We start from the raw sequence: 20,287 nt of genomic DNA on the forward strand, positions 1-20,287 counted from the left end.
TAAATTTAAGACATTATGCTGCAGAGCTGTGAATCTGGCACCTTTTTAATGTCACTACAATAAAAAAGTGGTCCTGTATACTCAGAAATGGTAAAACAAGATTAACAGAATCTGGCATATTAGTTGGACTCATTCTACAAAAATGTGTTGTTTGACAAGATGAATGTTTAAAAATATACCATCCCAAAGAAAACATCCAATTATCCAACCAAAAAAATATATCCAAAAAATTGTGTGTCAGTGCCAGGAAAATAGCAGCAACACTAAATGATAAAAACTCAGTATAATGTGAGTTATTTAGTTAGGGCTTGTTTCTAAGCCCATTGAAGTTAATGAAAAGACTCCCATTGACTTCAATGGGGTTTGGTTTATAGATTTTCCTTGCAAATCCAGTATTTACATTTCTTGTGTAGACACAGGCATCCTTTTTTGCCATGTTAATTTTCTTCTTGCCTTTCAGGTAGGGAGATAACTGCGGAAACTTTTATGGAGAAGTTGGATAATGGTGCCTTGCTCTGTCGACTAGCTGAGACCCTACAAGAGAAATTTAAAGAAAACAGTTTTGATGCAAACAAGCCTGGCAAAGTAAGTCTTAGATAACATATCACATACGCTATCAGCATTTGGGATCTGTAACTTCATGGATCTAATTGTATTTGAGAGTTTCAGAGGTTTTGTTTGTGGAGGCTCTAGCCCTCGGAACCTGGGACCACTACTCCACATAGAAAAATGAGAAAATAAAACTCTAGTAAAATCAGTGTACATTCCTCCAAATGCTGAGTGCTTTTTCATATATGCCAATTCTTTCATAAAAATGAGCTATTTTAGTAATTGTGCTGGTATCCTTGACAATGTAATGCACATTTGCAGCAGAACTTCAGCGAACAGCCTGGAAGCCACAGAAGAGCAGCAAAGGTTGCTTTGAAATGTGTTCTTAAATGAACTACCTCAAAAACCGTTGGGGACAATGAAAGTCTTTCTGTTTGCTTCAGTAAACTTTTGATCAACCCTAAAGTCTGGTTCTGCTCTTCAATTTAACCTTGTAAAAATGACATAGTGGGATTTCATGTTCATTGTCTTTCAGTGAGTTTCCTATCAAATGAACTCAGTGTACAAGTAGAAAAAGATGTTTTTTTTTAATCACCAGTCCTGAAAACAAAGCCTAAGCTCTGAGAGTCAAGCTTGGCTCTTTCCATCTTACACATCTTCACATGTAATAATTTTGGTAACATTTGCCACACATTCAATTGGATCTGGGCTGCAGGAATGTCTGCAGTTGCTGTCACAGGCCGTCTGTGATCACTGTAGTGGTTGCTCTGCCTGAAGCCGGGCAGCCATGTAGCCTGTCTGTCTCTCCATGCTGAATCACAGCAGGGAAGGAGCTGCCAAGAGAAGAAGACAGTCATAGGGCAGAGGTGAGGGGCCTAGTACTAGCACCAGAATCCCCAGCATCCTACCAGACAGTCACCTATCCCAACATCTGGCTTTTCCCCTATGAATCCAGCCAACTCCTCTGAGTCTCCAGATTACCTCTAAACAGGTTTTCCTAGCCCCACACCCCTCCAAAAGTGGACCTCCAGTCCTCTCTGAGAATCCCAGTTTTCCCTGCGTCCTCCTCTTCAGCAATCCCAGACTCCCTCCAGCACCCACCTAGCCTGAGACACCCTTAGTTTGTTCAGCACTCATCCATCTCAGACACGGTCTGGCGCTTACCTGCCATCTATCCTAGCAGCTCCTCAGAATCACTCCCACCTACACTAGCCACAAGCTGCCAGATTTTCTGCAGTTCCTGTCCGTCACTTGCCGCTGACTGAGGCAGGATGTGTTGACGATAAGTTAAAGTTTATGGTCATATGCAGATGTTTGTACATAAGCAAAACTCACAAACACAAGACCCAGAAATTGGTGCAGTGATAAATGATGACAGGACAGGTCTACAGAATGATCTAGATCTCATTTCTTGAACAAACATGCATTATTACAGTTAAATGCAAAGCCATTTGTCTAGGAACCAAGAATGTAGGACTGTATTTTGGAAACCAGTGACTCAGAAAAGGACGTAGGGGTCATGATAGATAAGTTAAACGTGAGTTCTCAGTGTGATGCAGAGGCTAAGAAAGCAAATGCTCGGGATGTGTATATATAACCAATGGAATATCGAGTAGGAGTAGGGAAGTGTTATTTCCTCTCTATATAGCATTGGTTCTGGTGTCAACACTTTGAAAAGGATGTTGACAAATAGGCAAGGATTCAGAAAATATATAGGAATGATTCAGAAAATATATAGGAATGATCTGAAATCTTGAAAATATGCTTTACAATGAGAGGCTAAAGAATGTAACAAAGAGAAGGTTAAGAGTTCAGTCTATAAGTACTTGTATAGGGAAAATATTTCTGATAGTAGACAGCTCTTTAGTCTAGCAAAGGCATAACAAGATGCAATGGCTGGAAGCTGAAGCTAGACAAATTCAGATTAGAAATAAGGTGCACATTTTTTATAGTGGAAGTAACTAACCTTTGGAACTACATACTTTAGGATATGGTAGATTTTCCATCACTTGAAGTCTTTAAATCAGGATTGGATTTCTTTGTAAAACTTATTCCCTTGCTCAACCAGAACTTATGGGCTTGATGAAGAAACCACTTGTTGAAATTCTGTGGTCTGTGGTGTGCAAGAGATCACATTAAGATGATTGGAGTGGTCTGTTCTGGCCTTAAAATCTTCAAATCCAGATGTAGATTAGTTTATCATATAGTTTGCATAAAATGTCACACCTGGGGCTGTGCAAAATTTGGCAGCTATGAGTTTTACTTAAATTCTATCAATTATTAATCACTAGGGCAGAGCCAAAAAATTGCAAATTTGAATTTTTTGACAAAGACACTTTATGGAAGTTTTTCCTATTCTGTGACCTCCTCTATTTACCACAGTTTATTTATCACAATAAAGAAGAACGTTTAATGCAAGTTACGGTGGTCTACCTAAAATATTGATTTAGAACTTCTATTGATAGCTCTCCTTTATAGAGTTCTGAAGTCTCTTGGTGAGCCAGAAAGTCAGTCATTTGCACAGGTTGGCACAGAAGGGATGGACTAGATGAGCTCTTGAGGTCCGTTCTAGAGCTACATTTCTATGATTCTGTGTTTGCTTTCTCCTCCTCTTTCCTACTTTTTATATAGACTATTGAGGAATTCAATAGGCAGATGAGACAGGTTTTTGAATCAAGATGAATTAGCCAGTAGTTACAATTTAACAAATATTTTATGAAATCAATACCTCAAGCAATGCAATTCTGTTGGACACCTGCACTTTGATTTTCTGCATCATCACATTATCACAGGGGTCAACAACCTTTCAGAAGTGCTGTGCTGAGTCTTCATTTACTCACTCTAATTTAAGGTTTTGCGTGCCAGTAATACATTTTAATGTTTTTAGAAGGTCTCTGTCTATAAGACTATAATATATAACTAACCTATTGTTGTATGTAAAGTAAATAAGGTTTTTTAAATGTTTAAGAAGCTTCATTTAAAATTAAATTAAAATGCAGAGTCCCTTGGACCAGTGGCCAGAACCTGGTCAGTGTGAGTGCCAATGAAAATCAGCTTGCATGCCGCCTTTGTAGGTTGCCTACCCCTGTATTATCGCATACCTTTGTTATCTGCTGTTGCTTGGAGAGAGAGATAATGTTAGCAAAGATTAACTGGAAATGTATCAAAATGTAGGGCCACGTCCTCAGATCCTGTGACAGTCTGGGCTTACACTATCACCATGTGAGAATCTGACCCTAAAAGAGCCAAAATTCACTGAACTCACTCTTTGGAGTAAGTATGGCAGCAGGTAAAGAATAGGACAATTAGAACTTTGGCAATCTGTTATACTGTAATTATTTAGATTTATAGATCATTTTCTTTGTCAGACTGGTATAACAAATTGAAATAACATAGAAAAATCTCAGTCCAAAGCTATTTCTCAATGTATATTTCATATTTGGAATAATAAGAATTCAAAAAAATGACAGTGTAATGCTGTGTGTCATTACAAACTATTAGGGGTCTGTTTATCCTTTCATATTGTAATTCCCTAATGTAGCAGTCCTAGGCAGTAGACTCCACAACTGGAAAATTTGACTCTTGGTGCCAAGGAAATTTATTTGAGAATCATAGTGTATGAAATTTAGCATAGTAAGAATTCTACAATACTCTCTGGAATCATTACTGTATACCATGTTAATAATATATGTGGTATTCTGGAGCCATTAGGTTGTTACTCAGTGCATAGGAATAAAGAAACATAACAGGCTTTCACCCAGCAACCCCCTTGAAGATGACATTTTTGGCAGCTAGGTCTATTAGACACTCCAGCTTCTATTAAAATAGAGAAAGCACTTAGATCCTTAAAAAAAAAAAAGGATATAAAAGGAATGGCAGCCAGAATAACTGGTTTGGAGGCAGCAGCCAGGCCAAAGCTGAGTGAGGGGGAGGCAGACAGTATAGGGTGAGACCAGGGGAGTCAGATAATGGAAAAATCCCACAAGGTACTGCCATAATCCTAAAGACTAGAGAGAATTTAAACTACTTCCAAACGTGGAGCTCTCCCTTCTGTGTGAGCTGCTTCTCAAATGGTAATTCAGGCTCGATAAAATACTTTGGGTTTAATTCATTTTTACAAGTTTAAGGGAAAAGATACATCCTATTATCTCAGGTGTACATTGCTAAGCCCAGTGCCCTTCTAAAAGCCTCTTAGTTGTCTGCTTTTGGTGTCATGTCCAGTAACACATCTAGGAACGCATTAAAATGGATAATGCACACACTGAATGACCGAAGGAAGTTATTGCTCATTTGTTCATTGGAATTGCACGGAGCCAGATTGTGATACCCTTATTGAGCCTGAGTAATGCTTTACACCATAAGCAGCCCCATTCCTACTGCAAGGTAGTATCACAATCTGGTGCTTTTAGTTATAGGAGGGTAAAAAAAATCCAGGATGATTGGGCAATTTGGGGAGTATCGCTTTGATGGGATTGTTCCCCTCCCTTTTCCTCAACTGCTTAGGAGCCCCACAAGAATCGGCCTTTGTGGGTGGGGGACTGCAAGAATTAGGAGGGAGTGAACCAATGGCAGAGCTGTTTCTACAGCATTATCCTCTCTCCAAACCTGGAGGACCCTGACAGCATTAATTAAATTGCTTCCCCCTCTGTGACATAGAAGCATCCCTGTGGTATTAGGGTACCTCCAGAAGAAGCAGTGGGCTGGAAGTTCCCTGGCTGAACACGAAGCTGGAAAGGGAAGTGGGGAGCCAGAAGCCAGCATAAAAGCATAGGCTCTGCCTGGGTCTTGAGGGATCCCTGGTTTCTGGGGCTGAATTCTCTGATACTTCCACAGGCAAGCACACCAAAATCCTGCCTCTCTGAGGGACAAATCTGAAAGAAATTCTCTGAGGTCAAATATAGTTTCATGCCCCTTTTGCATATAAGGTCAAATTTTCAAAAATGTATGAGTTATTTAGTAGCCTAATTCCTTAGCCCCATAGATTTAGGCTGATTATTATTATGATTATTCAGGGCCAGATTTTCTAAGGTATTTAGTCACATAACGATGCAGAAAGGCAACTGGGATTTTTGAAAGCACCCCTTTTGAATTAGGTACCTATGTGCTCCTTAAAGTCCTAGTTAGTGCCTTTGTGTGTCTTTATGCATCTTTGAAAATTTGGCCCATAGGGGCTTTTAAAAATGCTGTTCATGGTCTATATTGATTAGAGGTCTGATCGTACACTGCTGAATCAGTCAAAACTCCTCCTGGCATTTATGGGAACTTTGTCTGCACATGCACTGCTGGAGACCCCGGAGTGCAGTCAGTGTAGAAAGCATTCTGCAAGAGGGGCTGCATTTTTCTTTCAGAAGCATAATATGTGCTGTTTGCTATTTCAAATGAGTCATAATCCTGCAGGTTTAGTAAACTGGCAGATAAAGAGATAGTGATGTTAATAAATGCCAGAGACTTGTACAGTAGTAAATGTCTGAAACTACCCATGTTGCAGTTAATGACTTGCTGCCCAGAAACTTCTTATTACAACAAGTGCAATTCCATAAAAGTGATTCATATTGCAGGATGCCATTTTGTAATTTTCTCCCACTGACTTAGATTTCATCTCCTAACTCTCCAGGCAATATTTTACTTTTCCTGACAGATAGTTAATTTGAGAATTTCACAGCTGTACAAACAAATTTAAAGCATCGAGGCATGTGTGGTATGCACGGAGTGCACATTTGCTAGGAATGATTTAAGCAACTTGTAAGATTTTAAAGTAAGCTTAAATAAAATGTGTTAATAGTTATCAGTATTTTAATATACAGGACATAATATTCTGCCCACCGTACTTAAAGCTGGATGTATATTTATGCTGTATTATGATTGAATTCCATTAAGGTCATAATGGTTGTATAGCAAATAAAAGCAAATAAAACATTCAGTGGACATATTTTTCAGTCTCCAGAGGTTCATACAGACTCGTGCTTGGTTTTTTTTATGACCTATCTGAAGGGGTATCCTAGCTTAGCTTGACTTCAAATATTTTGTTTTTTAAGATATAAGCCTGAATCATGGGTCTGAATCCAAATCTTCCCTCTTCCTCTCCCACCCCCAAGGAGAGTCTGCACCTTAGGCTTTGATTTGGGCCAATAACAGAGGTAGGCCTGACCTTCATAGTGGATCGAGATGCAAAAATCCTAAAGTCCCTGTGGTAAGGGGATTGGAGACGGCTTTCCAGTGTGTCTTCTTTGTCTAATGGGAGACAAGTTAAAATGACTCTGTAGGATTAGACTACATATGCAGTGAAATTCAGCCACTGTATTAATAGAACAAATTTAGCATTTGGATGCAGACATATGCAGCCCCTGTGTTCAGAATTTGACCCATAGATAGTGAATACATTTGCAATCATTGTCTGTATTTTCAGGATGAGTCTCTTCTTTGGTCCACACTGTCCATCCTCTAATCACATTGAAGGTTTCTATCATACTTGTGCACTTGTTCCAAGTCCAGAGCTTGCATTTGTGGCAGTGGAAAATATGTACAGTGACTCAGATCCGGAACAGGTGTAAATTGATGTAGCCACATTGATTTCAGTGGAGCTATGCTGATTTGCATCAGCTGAGGACCTGGCCCAGTGACTGCAGAGTATCCATGTTGAACTTTATAGTGAAGATGAGAGGTGTACATTGTGAATTTGAGAAGAGTATTTTGCCCTAACTAAACTCTCTCATGAGGATATATCTCATGTTAAAGAGTGCCTCTTTGACAGCTCAGAGAAGCTAAGCTAAGCAGTTGTCACTTGTAGAGCTCATATAATGGTGAAAATTTATACAATTCAAAATCTCTGTTCTCCTTTTTAAAAATATGTATTAAAGGGCAATGTGTGTCTGGGTGCAAATGGGGAAGGCTGTCCTTATGGCTAAAGCACATGATTAGAAGGCTGGAGACCCAAGTTAGTTTCAGGCTCTGCTGTCAAGGGCACAGGTGGGGGGGCAGGGGAAGGAGGGAGCCCAGGGTTGGGGCAGCAGGGGAGTGCGGGGGAGGGGGGGAGCCCAGGGCTGGGGTGGAGGGCAGCCAAACATTTTTTTGCTTGGGGCGGCAAAAAACCTAGAGCCAACCCTGCATATACACACAGCTATAACCAATCAATGCCACAGGTCCTTCCTTTGCAATCAGTCCACAGGGAAATCTCTCAATCCACATGGCTTAGCTGCTGATTTGGCCTTTCATGTGGCCTCATACCTCAAGTGGTGGCTTGCTTTGTCTCTAGCTATCTTGCCCTATAACTTCTTCTGTTTAGCTGGAATGAAGGGTGGCTAGCACACCCATCAGCTTGAGAAGGTCTGTGATTGACTATAGATGGAGGGATACTATGGCATTCTAGGGTTCAGTCCAGACCAGTGAGGGGCTGTGTCACCACCTGCTCTGCAAGATGGGGTGTCTCACAGTGCTTTGCTAATCTGGGTTCCTCACACAAAGCCAAACAGCATGCAGGCCACACCCAGATTATCTGTGTAGAGCTACAGCTCTAGTCCAGCAGCTTTGATCCCAGCAACTTGTGAACAAACACGAGCCACACTCTGGCTTCCAACATGCTCAGTAGGGTACTGCAATCCGTGTCTAGAATTGATACATGCAGAGTAACCCCAACATACTGCCAGTCCCAGATTTTCCCCAAAAAACATATGTTCTAAAGTATCCAGCCCTGTCCCGAACAGTCCAGATATATGTCTGTCACCCCTCTAAAGGGATCAAGATTCAACGGTTTGGCACTTTAAATGGAGTTACCCACACAGTTCACAACACTAGATTAGTTTTGATTAAAGAATAAAACAAGTTTATTCACTAACAAAGAAAGAGATTTTAAGTGAGCACAAGAAGTGATGCATTAAAGTCAGAAACAATTACAAGAAAAATGAAGATAAAATGCTTTCTAAACTTCACAAACTAGACTTGTCTCAAGGTGAAGTTTCTTGTCACATTTCCAGTAACTTTGCTGACCAAACTCTCAGGCCAGGATCTGGTCCCAAAAGCCCAATGGCTGGCTGTTTTGCCTTCTTAGGTGAAAAAAGACCGATGGATAGGAAAAGGGAACTTGGGGTGCTTTTGCCCCACATTTTAATATTTCAGTCACCCTTTGAAAACCATTTTCATGAGAGTAATCCCTAGTTAAAGTTATTTTTAGCTGAGAACAAGGACACATGGAGTCTGGTGAAGGAGGGAGGCTTCATGCTATTTCTCTTCACCTGTGTATGCTGAAATGCAGATTTACTTTGTCTTCTTTCTTCCCCCTCTCACTGGTTACAGCTTATATTCAAACATACATCCCTTTATTAAAGACAGACCTGGTTGACCACTCCTACCTAATCAGGGCTACGTGAGTTTGAACGTTGCCTTTAACATTATATGGGGGAGGGGGGGATTTTATAACTTTAAATATAATGTTGCTATATACATTTCACCCTGATGTTATTGACCAGTGAATTATTGGTTTTCAAATGATACTTCACAAGGCTTATTTTGTACAAGGATTATTACAATAATGTGTAGGATGTGAATACAGAGGTTAATTAGGTCACTGGTGCACACATATATTCATACCCAAAAGGTTGGGCTCTTGGATTTGTGATATTGAATATACTAGGTGGAACTAAATCAACAATTCTACCAGGAAGATCATTTATGTCCTAATCAGCCAAATCAACCAAATGCTCCGAACTTCATGAGATGACAGTTCTTAGCAAAATATAGTACTACTGCATCAGAATGTTAGGAAATTTGGGATGCTGACTAGCTGCTCAGGATTTGGTACATCTCCTTAAGTTTCACTGAGTCAGGAATCAGGAATAAGTAATGACTTTGAGGTTTGGCCAGTAATTATTTATATTAACAAAATTTGTACTTTACCTTCAGCAGCCAAAGCTGTATATTGCTAAGGGATTAGGACAGTGTTGGTGAGCACCAGGGCTATGTGGGGTGTTGGAGAAGCATTAAATATTTCCATATCAGAATCAGGCATCTCAGTAGTAGAATGACAAAAATCAGTGGGGTACTGCAATCCATGTCTAGAATTGATACATGACATAGACATGGGAGAGTAGCACTGTCCATAAAGGATTCCATAGACTCTAATGATTTAATATAATTTCAGAGTGGAGAGGACCATACATTAGAATGTGTATGATGACAAAATCCCAAGGCAGATATGAGCAAGTTTATAATTCTGGCTGCCTGAATAGGAAAAGGATATTGAATGCACAATACTGAGGGAGATCAGAAGCAACTAAATCTAATAATGTAGCCATGATGGGTGACATCAGTATACCATCTGATCAAATGTTACAGTGGGACAAGACTTAGGGAAGTAGTTTCTCAATTTATTAAACAGTTTTTTATTAAAACACTTAGTCCTAGAGCCTACAAAAGGAAAGGCTATTCTCAATTGTCCTAGGAGAGACTATTCTCAATTGTCCTAAGCAACACATGGGTTGCTTCAAGAAGTAACTAAAATCGAGCCATTAGGTAGTAATGATAACAAAATAATTAAGTTCAGTGTTCTCACGGGAGGAATCATATAAAACCCACAGAAGGGTGGTAAAGTTTAGAGATTTTTAATATGAGGATGCTGATCAAAAATGCCCAGTGGTGGTGATTAAAATCCTTAGATTCTGTATTGAGATTGCTGAAGCATACTATATGACAGCCACAGAAGGCATGCATACATCTAAAGAAAAAAGCAGACATGCAAGAAATGAACCAGTATGGCTAAGTGACAATATTCAATAGGTTATGTGAGCAGAACAGGTATCCTTCAGAAAATGGGAATCCAGCCTTAGTGAAGCCAGCAGAAAGGAGCATAAAATTTAGCTAGCCATATGTAAGATGTAAATCAGGAAGACAGACAATCTCGTGACCACTGGAAGGAATAATTGGAACTACACATTGACTTTACTGGGTTCTAAATTAATGCAAGAACTCAAGGGAAAACTGACACAGTGAGAGCAACTCAATGAAAACCTCTGCTCAATGTGTAGCGGCTGTCATGAAAAACACACAAAATGTTAGAATGCATAATGACTAGGAGAGGTAATAATTACATATGCAGCTTTCTGTTAATTGTTTTGAATGAAGATTGCTGACACAGTGTAGGGGAAAAAAGATAACCTTGCAAAACCCTTTACAAGCATTAATCCATCTGGATGGGATTATTTTCACAAGGCTGTAAAGCCGTTTGTCAGATAATACCTTACACCTTTTTCAGCATTGTCAATAATATATTAAACTCACTTACAGACACTCTGCTGGATTGCTACCAAGTTTATAGCAGATGCACTAAGGGCCTGATTCTGCAGGCCTCAGACAAGCAACTCTCCCACTGAGTCCAATGGAAAAATTGTCTGTCTGCTGAGGACTGTATGCTGATGTAGAGTTGTGCATACTACCACACCAGTTGACACTATTCTAGAAGTATGATGGTTTGCAACCATATAGCACCTTCTAGTCGAGGATCCCAAAACACTTTATAAACACTGAGGGCCAAGTCATGGCTTTAAAATAACAGCATTGAGTCAGGGGCAGTGTGGAGCCACACAACCCCAGTGGGAGCACTAAGACATTGGGCCTCTGAAAAGCATGCTGCTGCTTCTTGTACAGGGAGAAAGCCTAATTTGCTCTCTTGGTTGGGAATGGAGCAGATTGCTTGTCATCGTGCACCAGCCCTGCTGCAGTCATGGTTTCGGTGCAGCCATGGAAGGGAATATAGTGTTTCTTGTTCACCCCTCTGCCTCTGCATGGCCTTGCAGGGTAGCTCAGAATCTGGGCTGTCGATTTAATCCTCACAACACTTGTGTGAGGTTGTTACGATCATTCCCATTTTACAAATGGAGAAACTGAGGCACAGATATTAAAGGTGGCATTTTCAAAAGCAGCTTAAGAAGTTGGGCACCCAAAGCCTATCAAGCTCCCAAAATTGGTGGGAGTTGATTTTTAGCCTGCATTGGAAAAATCAATAGGAGCTTAGTGGTTAACTCCTGAATGTGCTTTTGAAAATATTACCCCAAGTGACTGGTTTGAAGTCAGACTGCAAGACTCTGGCAGAATGAGTAGCAGAACCCAGATCTTTGGATTTCCAGTCATGTGCTTTCATTAGCTGACAATTATGTCTCTTGCATTTATGCATGGATAATAATGTTCTTACCAGTTTTAGTATTACCTGTTAGCTTTCCAAATGATTTATCATTATAGCTGTGTCAGTTATGGGAATAGATGAGTCAGTATTAGCTAACATAGACAGATAGATTCATTACTTAACTTGTTCCTAGAAATTTTTTGTTTCCCCATTTCTACTAAATGCTTGCTAACATGTTACTATAACATCTTTTCTTAAGTACTTTAAAATAATGTGTATATCCTATAATAGAACACTTGATATGGGGCTTCTCACACACACTGTTGGATGTAATTGCAGGATCTGGACTTAAGTGCATCATATGATTTTGTTTTTTACATTCATGTTAAATTTATCATCAAGAGCAAACAATTGCTTTGAGCTAAACCGCTGCAGTCGTTATTTAGATTAAATTCCCATGGACTCTAGTTTGGGCTGAGCAATAACTTTGTAAGTACAAGATTTGGTTCTTATACCCAAAGACTGTGAATCCTACAACACTGGGCAGAGATTGTTAAATAGAAAGGTGTGTGGAATACAAAGGCACAAGTGGAGAACATAAGGCAGAAGAAATCATGCATTATGAACAAAATTTTCAAGCATGGCTTCCAAACTGTGTATGTCTTGAACAATTATACATCTAATTCCCATTTTTACATATGCATGTATTTTTCTTTGCACATGTAAATACACAGCTCTTTGAGCAAAAGTACACAATAAAGCTTTGTTCATAATTTTAGACTGATTTAAGGCTGGATTGGAAAGTAGGATCTATAGGTTAACATTCCAATATGTTTTTAAACTCATGGAAGCTTTTCTTAGAATTCCCAAAGCTCCAGCAGCTTCCTTGTGATTTCTAATTGGAAAAGTCACAGAAAATCAAAAGTTTTATCAAAAAGAAAAAGATGCAACTTTTGTTTAAAACAAATGTGCAAGGGCTTTGTAGAATCAAACTTAACTTTAGTACAGTTATGCATGAAATCCTATATGAGCATTTTTGGTGTCAAATAAAAGCTGTATCTTTGTTAAACATCTGGAAATCTGAAAAGAAAACAGATAAAGCAACTGCAAAAAAAAAATAGTCTAAAGGAAGAGAGAACTTCCTTCCTAGATCACTATCTTGGTCCCTATTCTTGACATTTGGCTCATGTTAGGTAAAGCCCCATTTGGAACTAATCTTGCAGGAAGGGAAAGAATCTCCCCCTTCACCGGCACTACTGCATTTAAAAGAATCACAGGGCATGAGATTGATCATTGAGAGAAAACTGGGAAGAGAAGGAATTAGAAGAAGGAGAAGAGACTTTATTTTAATTTGATGATAAACACCATGTCATGATGACTACACCTAGGAATTTGTTACTCAACCAGCCAATGGCAGGTCATCTGCCTTCAGTTCCATAGGTCTGTGTAAAATGTTAGTATTTTGGGAGCAGCACTATGTCGTTCGGGAAGCGTTAGCAACAGCTATGATAAGGTTGCTAACATTTCCCTTTATAAGCCTCTTTTCAGTTGCTGATACCTTTGATTATTCAGGCGGAAATTGGGAGGAACCATAGGGCCAGGGAGCACTGGGGAGAGTAGTTGCTACAGGAAATACTGCCCATGAGACCCAGAGTGACAGTACCCTGCTGCCCTCTGATTGGGCCAAGTGTCCCTACTTAACCGCAGGGGTTGGCCCAGGAAGTTGTCTGGGCAACCACATGGACCTTGGCCTGCTGCAATGACAGACTTTGCCTTGTCTCCTGTCTTTGACTCCAACCCAACTTCGACTCCAATTCTTGCCTCTTGATTCTAACCCAGTATTGCCTCTGCTCTTATCTCTGACTCCAGCCTGACTCTGACCCTGATTCCTGCCTCTTGATTCTAACCTGGTACTACCTGACCCTGGCCTGACTCTGACCCAGACTCTTGTTCAGGGGCGGCTCTAGCCATTTCGCCGCCCCAAGCTCGGCGGCACACCACAGGGGTGTCATAAACAGATAGCTAAGGGTTAATGTCTCTTTCACCTGGAAAGAAGTAACCTGAAACACCTGACCAGAGGACCAATCAGGAAACAAGACTTTTTCAAATCTGGGTGGAGGGAAGTTTGTGTGTGAGTCCTTTATTCTTGGTCTTGTGCCTATCTCTCTCTCGGCTATGAGAGGATCTCTGTTTCCTGCCTTTCTAATCTCCTGTTTCCCAGTTGTAAGTACAAAAGATCAGACAGGGATTTATATGTTTTTTTTTATTTACATGTGTGTAGTTGCTTGAGTGCTTTGAATTGTATTCTTTTTGAATAAGGCTGTTTATTCATATTTCTTTTAAGCAATTGACCCTGTATTTGTCACCTTAATACAGAGAGACCATTTTTATGTACTTTTTATTTCTTTTTATATAAAGCTTTCTTTTTAAGACCTGTTGGAGTTTTTCTTTAGTGGGGAACTCCAGGGAATTGAGTCTGTGCTCACCAGGGAATTGGTGGGAGGAAGAAGTCAGGGGGAAATCTGTGTGTGTTAGATTTACTAGCCTGACTTTGCATTCCCTCTGGGTGAAGGAGGGGAGTGGGGGAGAGATTGGCTCTCTCTCCTTGTGTTTCTAGGCCTGGAAATAGAGAGGGTGGAGTTCCTCTGTTTAGATTCATGGAGCTTGCTTCTGTGTATCTCTCCAGGAACCCGGGGGGGGGGGGGGAACACCTGGAAGGGAGAAGGGAAGGGAAATGGTTTATTCCCCTTTGTTGTGAGACTCAAGGAATTTGGGTCTTGGGGTCCCCAGGGAAGGTTTTTGGGGGGACCAGAGTGCCCCAAAACACTCTAATTTTTTGGATGGTGGCAGCTTTACCAGGTCCAAGCTGGTAACTAAGCTTGGAGGTTTTCATGCTAACCCCCATATTTTGGACGCTAAGGTCCAAATCTGTGAATAGGTTATGACAAGGGGGCACTCTGCCCGTTGCTGGTCCTGCGGCTCCGGTGTATCTCCCGCAGATGTGCCTGCGGATGCTCCACTGAAGCCGTGGGACCAGCGGACCCTCCGCAGGCACGCCTGCGGGAGGTCCACCAGAGCCGCCTGCTGTCCTCCCAGCGACCAGCAGAGTGCCCCCCGCGGCATGCCGCCCCAAGCACGCGCTTGGCGTGCTGGGGCCTGGAGCCGTCCCTGCTCTTGTTAATGGGACCTGGCCTTGCAATTCCTCCAACTTCGGCCTGGTGACTCCAATCCCTGGTAGGCAGATCTCAGCCAAGCTGTGACTGCTAGGCAAGACTGCCTATGCCCCAGTCCCCTGCAGAAATTTTCCATGCTTGGTAGCTTGAACTTTTTTTAAAAGATTCAGGAAAAATGGCACTATCATTTTTTGAGAATGAGGCTAGTGATTAATAGGAAGTTTTGTTAATGTTCAAGATTTTTTCTGACTAATTTTCAGTTTTAAGAGAACCGAGTGCCTCCATCCTTTGAAGAAGGAACTTCAGATTTAGCAGGGCTGGTCATGGGGTCATGGAAGTGTCTTTTGCCATCCCTGTGAAAATCCTCTTAGATTTAGATTATTTTCCACATATTATAAATCAGCACTTGTGCATGCCAGTAAAACTCATTCAACAACTGTTCCTTTCTTTACTGAATGTCCTGAGTTCACTGCATATGTTTTCAGGCCCTGCCCAGCCCCATGCATCATTCTGAAGCTGATATTGAAAAGCTTAGGCTCTCAGTGGAACATAGACAAAATTGATTCTCCAGCTTTCCCCCATCAAATATTCATGCAGGGATAGTATGCTAGAATGGGAGCCAGAAGACCATGAACTAACTGGTGTTAAAAATACTGTGCATTTCATGAACATCATTTTTAACAAAACCTCAAACCTATACAAGGAGTTTGAGGAGAAGAAATTAACAGGAAGGTGCATAAAGTCAGCTCTGAAAGTGCTGGGAATCAAATTCAGGTCTCTAACATGACTGCACCGTGTCCATGTGCCACATACATTTTCTGTTTCTAATAAAATGCGTTAAGAAGGCTGCAGTATTGCACAATTTTCATTTAACTCTTATAGATGTTAGCTGGAAGAGGGTGTGCATCTCTCTCTCAGAATGAGGCACAGCCAGAGTGAACATGGAGTGGCAGATTGTAGTGGTTTTGGTCTGGAATCTAAATAGTTGGGGGGAAGGGGGAATGACACCACCATTTACTAGCTTTATGATTGTGAAAAAAAATCTTTGAAAGCATAAATCAAGGATACACTCGTGTTGTCTTCCTGATTCTGCAGACAGCTTGAAACAATAATTATGAGAACTGCCCCATTCTCTTCTATGATTTAATTATGAAACCTAAAGATTGCAATGTAAATATTGACATTATGTTTCATTGATGATTATTTTAGCAGAAACATCCTGCTAATGTAGCTTACTCCAGAATCCCAAACTGTCCACCACCATCCCCCATTCCAAAAGTCTCAGCTGTCCTCTGTCCAAATGATAAATCCCCTAGCTTCCCTCTTTAAAAACTTATATGATGCAATTATGCATTGTCCTTACAAAAATCCATAGACATTGAAACTGAAATGTGAAGGGAGCGTAACATAAATTATATTTAATATCAAAATAAATGCATGGATCTGGTACCCAACTTTCAGTTTACCTACTGGAGTGCCACAGAAACTAGGACATTTTTGTCCACAGAAAGATTGGTCTTGGGGTTAAGGTACAAGAGTTGGACTAAGGAGATCTAGATTCAGGCCCTGGTTCTACCTCAGGCTCCCTGTATGATCTTGAACAAGTCACTTAATCTCTCTGTGCCTCAGGTCTCACTTATCCAATGTTGATGCAAATACTTTTGTCTCTCTTCTACTTAGATAGTAATCCTACTGGGGTAGGGACTGTCTCTTACTACATTTGTACTGTACTAAGTGCAAATGGACCTTGATATTGCTTTGGGCCTGTCGGCATGACCACAATGAAAATCATCTAAATCCTCCTTGCACCATCCAACATCGCTAAGGGCTTATATGTGTAACAGGGGAGATTTAGGTTAGCTACTAGGAAAAACTTGTTAATTATAAAGATACTTAGTTACTGGAATAGGTTACCGAAGGAGGTTGTGGAATCCCCATTACCGGAAGTTTTTAAGAACAGGCTAGACAAACACCTGTCGGGGTGGTCTACGTAAGTTTACTTGATCCTGCCTCAACATGGAGGCCCAGACTAGATGACCTCTCATGGTCCCTTCCAGCCTTACATTTTTAAGATTTCTCTTGTAGCTCCTGGTCTTCACCTACAGCTGCCTCAAGTTTTAGCTTTATTATTATTATTATTATTTATTATTGAGGCTTTCACTTTTTGTGATGTGAGATGTTATGACGGCTAGTTCTAGCTCTTTAACTTTTTGTTAAAGTTAATAGTTTCTTGCAGTGTTAGTCTGTTTAGTGCCTCTTGAAAATGCTCTGCAAAATAACAAATAAAAAAGAACCTGGGTGCAGCTTGATACAAGGGATTGTTTACCCCACTGAATGTTCTCTGATCATTTAGACAGTGTTTAATTCATACTCACCTACACTTGTCGATATGACTGCCAAATTCAGGGTCAGTACCAATATACAGCAGTTGGAACCATATTTTTTTCCAACCCTCAAGTGGAATGCACTGGGGGCAACATTTTTGTGAGCCGTGGATGGGGACTAAGGTGTTTTAGGAGGGCCATTTAGGAATGGGAGTATAGCAACTACATAAATGTTGCCTGGGTTTAACTTGTGTTGTTTATTATTCATATGCAGGCAGTTTATTATTCCTTCCTGTTTATGGAACACAGTAAGGGGCCTGTCCTGCACACACTACTAGGCATATGGCTTACTTCTGTGACAGGACCCATTACAGTATGACACTCGGTAGTAAGTGTTTGCAGAATTGAGCCTTAAGTATATTTCACACTTTACCAATTCATGAAGGACAAGAGGAGAACTCCTGGCCACACTGAAGTCAATGGCAAAACTCTGCTTTTGGGTTTCCTGTCCTAATGCGCTAATTCAGACAAAATATTAGGATAGAAAGTGTATTTTAAGGAGAGGTTTGAGAAGGAGGAAGATGGTACTTGCAGGACAAGAAATGAGATCCTGTTCCAAATATAGGTGCAGAATGAAAGAAGATATGAAGCTGAGACACTGAAATGGTTTGGAATGAGTTTTCTTAGTTGTTTTCTTTGAGTGTCAATTCATATCTCTTACTAGCTGAATAACTATCATAGAGGTATACATCTGTGGTTAGATACTGCAGTATTTAACAATAACTCTTTCTTCCCTTTTTCGATATTGTAGGTAATTCAAAACATAATAGATCTTTTTGTGGAAGTGCCTAGCCTGCTATAACGCCTTTTTTAGCAATAAAAATGGCTTAATATATTCCCTGTACTTTGTGGCAAAAATGGGGGTGAGAATAAAAGGAATGTAGCCATTATCCGAAGCCTTCAAACCTGCTTTGAGTCTGCTTAAAGAAAATATGTTTGTTTAAGAACAAAACAAAACAAAAAACATTTATTTATGGATCTCATTTTGGAAAAAAAAGTATAGAAATACATTTCTTTTTCCATGTGATTTCTCAGCACAGTGAAACAGAGACCCTCTTGGGTATAGAAGTGAACCTAACAGCATTTTTCCAGGATTACATCATCTGTTTCACTCACACTTTCACATCCTGCATTAAACCACATGATGCACATCAACAAGACAAGATTGTAAAAAGAAGGTAACTGGGGAACTGTTTTCGTGATATTTGATAGGAGTAATTGTGGGCACTGCTGTTTCAAAGTAACAGTGGATATATTATACTATGTCAACAAAAGTCACTCTTGCCATATGGAAACCTAATTATTTCTGAATGATCTGTTACAAAACACTTTTGAGACATTCAAGCCATTTAAACAAATCAGTAAAGAATATTTGAGCATAAAACCTGTCTTTAATAAGAACTTTCATGTGTTTTAGAGTTGGGCGTTACAGTAATAGATTTGAAAATAGTAAAAAAAAAAAAAAAAAAGGCCTGTTTTTAAAAGGAGGTAGGGAATTTTATCAGGTGTTAAGAAAATATTGGTATCCCCCTGCGATTCTTCAGAATTGGCCCAATCTCCAGTAATTGAAATGAAAGGGTATTTTGCTGTTGACTTCAGTGGGAACAGGATTGGGCCCTAAGTTTGTGGGCAATGGGGTAGAATATAGTGTGATATATATTCAGTGCATGATATAGTTCTTTAGCATGTAAGGTAACTTAGGCTGTATAGTACTTTGCTATTCTGTAGTCTTATTTTAAGCGTTTTTGACAGTGATACTGTTTGTACTGATAAGTTGTCATCTGAGTAAATAGAAGAGAGGCCATGAATTATTTATAAAGCAAAACACTCTCCCTTTCCCTCCTCCTTCCCCGCCCCCCCGAGTCTAGCACATGTTTTGTGTTTACATGCCATTGCTTGTCACTTCTGATTTCATACTTGTTCAGGCCACCTGTCAGTGACATTGGCAAGATGTCTGTTGGTTAGACTGGATAACACAGCAGTCAGACAAGCTTAATAGTTCAGGAACCTAGACACTTTTGCGATTTGTCTTCAGTGGATCTTCATATAAATTGTGTAATCTAGAAGTCTTAATCATTATAAAAGTAAGAGATTTTGCTAGCTTCATGAAAATATCTCTTTCACAGTGAAACTTGCTTCACTGATACATTTAAGAGGCTGACCTCAGTTGTCGAGGTGAATATACTTAATTTATGGGTAGCACATTAAATAAACATTATGTACTGAAACTAACCCGATATGGGCCTGACACATTACTGAATGGCCATACTCAATTGTATTTCTATTTCCAGGCTTTTCCATCCACTTAAACTAGGAGACACAGAATATTTCGAGTCAGATTGTGTTGGTGACACCATGTGTTGGTGACGATGCAGAGCCACACTACTCTGCGTGAGAGCTCTGGAAGACACTGTGCCCCAGCAAGGCATAATGCCTTTCTGAGATCCCTGGTATCATGTATGCTGCACTCCCCTTCTTAGTGTGCAGCATGCTCTACTTCACACCTACTCAGCTCTGCGGCCCAATATAGAGGCTCTGACTCTTTCCCACCCTCTTTGAGATAGTAAACACTCAGGAGGCTCTTAGCACAGGGATTGCAATCCTGGCTGACTCCTATCCCAGATGTGCAAAGGAGGAAGCTTTGTGCATGCCACCTTCTTAATTATGTATCAAGGGATGGGAGTCAACCAAGGTTTGGTTCTTAAATTAGTCTTGCATGAAGTTATTACACACCTAAAGTGATTTACAAATGAGAAGATATCCAGATTTTGTGAGGTGAGTTCATTTGATCTTAATGTCACAACTGAGTAAAATGATCATCCACCTATCTGTGGGGATACTAAGGGCCAGATCCTCAAGTGATGTAAATGACTTCTCTCCATTAGCTTCAATTATATCACCTGATCTGGCTCTGTGTCAATAGGCTCATGTAGCAGCATCGGACTGGGTTTTGGGTGGATATATAGTCTAGTGAGTCAAATTAACAAATAATGTTGCCAAACAACACATCTTTGAGTTCACCCATATATAGGAGCTATTGTAAATTAACATATCTTTCAAAGGTTTGATTA

The 20,287-nt window shown here is 40.2% G+C and overlaps 1 protein-coding gene across 6 annotated transcripts in view; it reads left to right on the forward strand.

Annotated features, from left to right (window-relative positions):
* GAS2 (growth arrest specific 2) overlaps positions 1–20,287 on the forward strand; it is a 157,027-nt gene that overhangs the window by 51,287 nt on the left and 85,453 nt on the right. For 5 of the 6 annotated variants that reach the window (XM_030560179.1, XM_030560176.1, XM_030560178.1 and 2 more), the window contains one exon: positions 461–585. In XM_030560179.1, the coding sequence (XP_030416039.1) occupies positions 461–585 (125 nt within the window). Of the gene's footprint in view, positions 1–460; positions 586–20,287 lie in introns of those variants that run through there. The other variant, XM_030560182.1, reaches the window with a different exon arrangement.

The sequence above is a fragment of the Gopherus evgoodei genome, chromosome 4 (assembly GCF_007399415.2).
Source record: "Gopherus evgoodei ecotype Sinaloan lineage chromosome 4, rGopEvg1_v1.p, whole genome shotgun sequence".
Classification (NCBI taxonomy): domain Eukaryota; kingdom Metazoa; phylum Chordata; order Testudines; family Testudinidae; genus Gopherus; species Gopherus evgoodei.